The sequence below is a fragment of the Eimeria mitis genome, genomic scaffold (assembly GCF_000499745.2).
Source record: "Eimeria mitis Houghton genomic scaffold, Emh_scaff696, whole genome shotgun sequence".
In the NCBI taxonomy this organism is placed as follows: domain Eukaryota; phylum Apicomplexa; class Conoidasida; order Eucoccidiorida; family Eimeriidae; genus Eimeria; species Eimeria mitis.
Genome location: NW_013575056.1, coordinates 1 through 5,149, shown reverse-complemented (window position 1 = coordinate 5,149; position 5,149 = coordinate 1). Strand labels below are relative to the sequence as shown.

Below are 5,149 nucleotides of genomic sequence, written 5' to 3'. Positions count from 1 at the left end.
GACGGCCAGTTAGTTATGATGGTCTTAAAAGCATGAGTAGAAGGCTTTTAACAACCGAAGACACTCCTTATACGGAATAAGTGGAGACCACAGCCTTTGACGCTGCTGGCGCCCGGGCATCCAGATGGCCCACTGACAGCCCCGGGCTGACTTGCTAGGTAAAGCATTGGCAGGGCATCAGCCATTCATTTGTCGAAGAACACATTTCTAGTTGACAAGAGCTTTACATGGTAAGCTAGTAGATGAGGGTTGGGCCTTTTGGATATGCAGCTAAAGCGTTTTACGCAGCGCTTGGTCCTCCATAGACTGGGACCTTGCTGCGGCCCTCTCCTCCAATGTTCCCCCTACATTCCTTTACGTATTGACAGTTTTATCACGGGCTTGAGAATTTTGAGTTCGTTTTCTTCGCTGCGCTCGACTACCAATGCATAGCACAGGAAATGCTTCAGCTCCCGCTCCGCCAGAGCAGAGGAGCAGGCCAGGGTCCGAGATCTTGTTGCTGCGGTTCACAGGCGACTCTTCCTTGTGGAATAGCGGGACCATAACACCGCATATCCCTCGCAGGAATGAACTTCCTTTGCTCTCCGGGTTAAAGCAATGGAATCGCTACCGTCGCTTTCACCTGCATCCTGTGTTTTTTGTAGCCCTGGCTGCTTTCGCAACGACCTATTTACTGCTGCGTTGTGCCCATCACTTGGGGGACATAAATAAGCCGAATGGAGTCCTGAGGTCGCTTTCCGCGGTTGAGAAGGATGATGAAGGCTGGGGGGCTGCTTGTTCCTTTGAAAGGCACGAAGACCCTGCACGTGCTGCTGTAGAAGACGAACTTGACGAAAAGCAAGTGCTACACAGAGTCGAACGCTACACACATAATTTGGCTAGGATGATGGAAGAAAACAAGGAAAGGTTGCAGTCGATGCCTGCGTCTATTTCCGCGAAGGCCTTCACGAATCTGTTGCGGTTCTGCACAGCGGAACTGGCTGCCCTGTGTTCNCGTCTATTTCCGCGAAGGCCTTCACGAATCTGTTGCGGTTCTGCACAGCGGAACTGGCTGCCCTGTGTTCGTTGCTGGAGACGAAGCAGCGACAGCCGGTGAAAGAAACAATCGAGATCCTTGTGCCGATCGTAAACTTTTTTAAAGCCCATGCCAAACGTAATACACCATGCCTGACGACCAAGCGCCACATCACCTGCATGCGTGGTTTTTTGCAAGAGCTGCAGGGAATGGACTACGGAGGGTCCTCATTAGCTCCTCGCGAGCGTTGGCTTAAACTTGACCAGCTGCTCACGTTGCAAGAGCTGGCGCTGACCAAGGTACAGTACGGCATGCAGTTTTTGGCTGACCGTTGCCAAGAGGAGGGAGAGCCATTATCGGAAGAGGCTGAACAGGAGTATATGCGTCCGCTGTACAAGATATCCGACTCGCGCAAAGACCACGTGCTTAGAGACGAAATTTTAGGGAGGTGGCTAGTCAACAAGCTCAGTAAAGTCCGGCGTTTTGGCCTGGTTCCTCCCCAGAAACTTACAGAAATTCTGAATGGGCCCCAGTTGCCCTTTGAAGAACTTCGAAAGCAGCTCGAAGATATCACCTTCGGCCAAACGCAACAGCAAATTAGTCAGCGAGCCTCGGAGCAAACTGCCTCCGCGGCAGGTAGGCAGGCGGTGGAGGCTTCCCTCTCAACGGATGTTCGTGCTGGACAAGCGGATAGGACCTCAAGCTCTCCCAAGGGCTCGAGTTCTCCTGAAGCCTCTGTAGAACATGGGCAGCCTGCTGGCGTTGAAAGGTCTGCGGCTCTGGCATCAAGAGACTCCGGCGCCTCCGGAGGGCCTGAACCGTCTGAAAGATTGGATTTGGCTGGGAGAGCGGACGCTTTCGCGTTCGCTGGTGCTGGGGGTGCGTCTTGGAGTGTTCCGGCTGCTTCTCACCAGGTCCCTGAAATCCATGTTTCCCCGTTGACGTCGGGTTCCTATGGGGATTCGGAGACCTTTAGTGCTGCTGAAGCCTCTGCTTCGTTGGGAATGCTTCCACCACCGGATTCTGGGGCGGCTCGACCCATGACCTTTTCAGGACAATCGGCAAAACCAGATTCAGCAGAAGTGTCTGCCAGGTTTTGGACGCCCNACCCATGACCTTTTCAGGACAATCGGCAAAACCAGATTCAGCAGAAGTGTCTGCCAGGTTTTGGACGCCCCAGTTGACAACAACTGCCGAGCGTTTCGGGCAGTCTCCCGCCTCACCGCCTCAGGTGTTCATCCCTTCATCTGCAGGAAGTGCGGATTTCACAAGGCGTGTTTGGGCATTTGATGCAAATGTACACTCTCAAACACCACGAATGCCACAAAGGCAACTAGCAAGACATCCTCAATTCTGGACCGGTGGTCACGAAGAGGGAGCTGAACTAGGCCAAGACGACGGGGTATCGCGAAGCGACCCAGAATATCGGGGATTCTGGAGTCCGCATACACATGTCTTTCCTTCGCACCCCGCGTATCCTGTAGAGTTGTGGGGAACTAATCGTCCGGCGGAACGAGGCGCTCACCAATATGACCACGGCCCCTTTGGCTTTCCCGGCCTCTCCACTGCATGGCATTTTCCCGGAGTACCACCAGCGGAACGACCCCATTTGGAGCCTGGTATGACTGATCATCCTCTAGCTGCAGCCGGGAGCTCGACGTGGCATGGCATGCAGCCTGAGTTTTCCCGACGGGGACGTTCGGGGGACGAAATGCCTCGGACTCCACCCATAGGCATGCCAGTAGGAGAGCCAGAAAGAGGGATACGAGAACAACACGGAGCATCAGCGGCTGGCGTAGGAGCAGCTCTTTTCTCCCCAGATTCTGCAGATCCTAGCAAGAGCCTGCGCTTACTTCAGAAATCCAGCGACGAGGCGGACTAGATATACATTTTGAGCTCTGGTGTCTTGATGCAAACTAAGACAAGTTGATAAGAGGCTCGACGCCCTTGGTCTAGACCTGTTGAACACGGAGGGAGTGGGCCGACTCCTAGGTGCCTTCCTGATTCGGGGGACGAAATGCCTCGGACTCCACCCATAGGCATGCCAGTAGGAGAGCCAGAAAGAGGGATACGAGAACAACACGGAGCATCAGCGGCTGGCGTAGGAGCAGCTCTTTTCTCCCCAGATTCTGCAGATCCTAGCAAGAGCCTGCGCTTACTTCAGAAATCCAGCGACGAGGCGGACTAGATATACATTTTGAGCTCTGGTGTCTTGATGCAAACTAAGACAAGTTGATAAGAGGCTCGACGCCCTTGGTCTAGACCTGTTGAACACGGAGGGACAATTTGGAAGACTTGGGATCTTGCGAGCAAGTCGCTGGAACGCACAATGCCCCAGCTGGCGTCCAAAGACGGCCGTAGCAGCGACTGGAGAATGTAGGGCAACGCAAACGGAAGTAGAAATAGGACTTCTATGTGTGATTTGGGGCGCTTGTTTGTCCAGTAGCCCGTACGGAAGGAAAGCCTTGCGGGCGACGGGCGGGATGCTATCGCTCTCTCTGACACTAAAACAATAAATTAGCTTTTTTTTGGCAGTTGCCACTTGCATATTAACTAGGGCAAATATACCAATTTGCTTACTAAAGAAGCCCTTCGGGTCGATATTCGGTATATGAATATTTCAGGCGGCACTAGGCCGTTCTGCATCTGAAGATATACCGGTGACCAATTAGGTGTTGTGGTGTGCATATATTTCGGTGAAGCTGAAGATATACCAGTGACCAATTGGGTGTAGTGGTGTGCATTTTTTTCCTTGAAAGCAAGCAGTTGTGGTCCATTGCGGATGTAGGTGTGGGTCCGTCCTTTCCGACGTTCTCTGCAATGGTGAGAGACAGGGGATGCTACGCCACTAGAAAGCGAATACAAGAACAAATACGACAGAATGATAAGGTGTGAGAATGCATTGAGAACACTAATTAAATTTAACATTCGTAGCCGGCGGTTAACCGGATTACGGACGGTTCAAGGATAATGCGCGGATGTGATCGTGACGCCTATGCGCCATGATTGAGAGAAAACGCAGGAACTCTGTGCATCTGAACAAAGCCAAGATGCGCAATTGTCCAATATTTCTGTTCATCACTTTAATTTGGGGTATTTAACTCGTTTTATCACATTTCACCGAATACCACCAGCAGCATGCGGTCAGCCAGCGGTCGTGGGGCCTTCGAACGCGTTTCTCTGTCCTTCCATTTCGGAAAGAAGGGGTGATTGCTGCTGCAGCTGACGAAGTAGATTTAATATTATGCACTGTAACCTTCAGGGATGATGCGCAGACAGACGTCTTCCCTGAGCTGTGTCCCTCTGTGTCTGTGACCAGCAACCACCCACTTATGGCCATCATTTCCGCTCGATATTCTTTAACAACGTCTTTAATGACTCTATTCCTTCCTTTTCGTAACTTTGGGTCTTAAAATCGCAGCACCGGACAGAGCATATCGGCGAGAGGTTCGGCGTCACTGCATCGTAGCAGCAGAGCCTCAGCCTAAGCAGCTGTCGCAGCTGGGTTTTCGCCTCTTTAAGACTCAACTCCATGCTTCTTTTGAATAGTGCAAGAAATCACTTAGTTCCTTTTCCTCTGTCCTTACACCTGACACAACTGCCGTGTGTGTTGTGGTTCCTAGAAGAAGCGAGACGGTGAAAATGGCGCGTATTCATACTTTAGCAGATCTAGAGAGACAGGACAAAGCTGCGCAGGGGGATTCACAGGCCTACGGGGTTGGCTTATCATCTCTTCCCTTCCCTTCTGGGGATGCCGCTCCTTCGGGACGGAGTCTCATGGAGTGCCTGCTGCCGAAATTCAGCGCTAAGCACTGCGTCTTCATTTTCGCTGTCATCGAGCTTGTTGTTTATATTGCAACAGTCATATATGGACGGTCTCCAGATAACCCTACGAGCCCTTCTATGTGAGCAGGGATGCGGTAGGCGCCTCAAGCGTGCTGATTTATTCTTGTTGCTCTCACTAATAGCTCTCCCTGGGGCATCTTGAGTTAGTTTGATCTCTTATTCCTCCCTTCTGCTTTGCTACTACGCGGCCCCGGTGTATTCATCATATTTATCGCAGCGATGCATTTGAGTTTCTTCTGATTTCTTGCAGTTCTTCGCTTGTGACTTTCGGCGCCAGCATTCCGAGTG

General features: G+C 51.9%; 2 protein-coding genes across 2 annotated transcripts; both read left to right on the top strand.

Moving 5' to 3' along the window:
* Positions 1-1,224: 1,224 nt before the first annotated feature.
* Positions 1,225-2,130, top strand: EMH_0020050 (uncharacterized protein; the record flags this gene model as incomplete). The annotated part of the gene is given in 2 exon segments (XM_013501483.1): positions 1,225-2,121; positions 2,125-2,130. Coding segments are annotated over 2 exon segments (903 nt in total).
* A 203-nt stretch (positions 2,131-2,333) lies between these two features.
* Positions 2,334-2,897, top strand: EMH_0020040 (uncharacterized protein; the record flags this gene model as incomplete). Its single annotated transcript, XM_013501482.1, has 1 exon — positions 2,334-2,897. One exon carries the CDS (start codon positions 2,334-2,336, stop codon positions 2,895-2,897), a length of 564 nt encoding a protein of 187 aa, XP_013356936.1.
* Between the last annotated feature and the right edge of the window lie 2,252 nt (positions 2,898-5,149).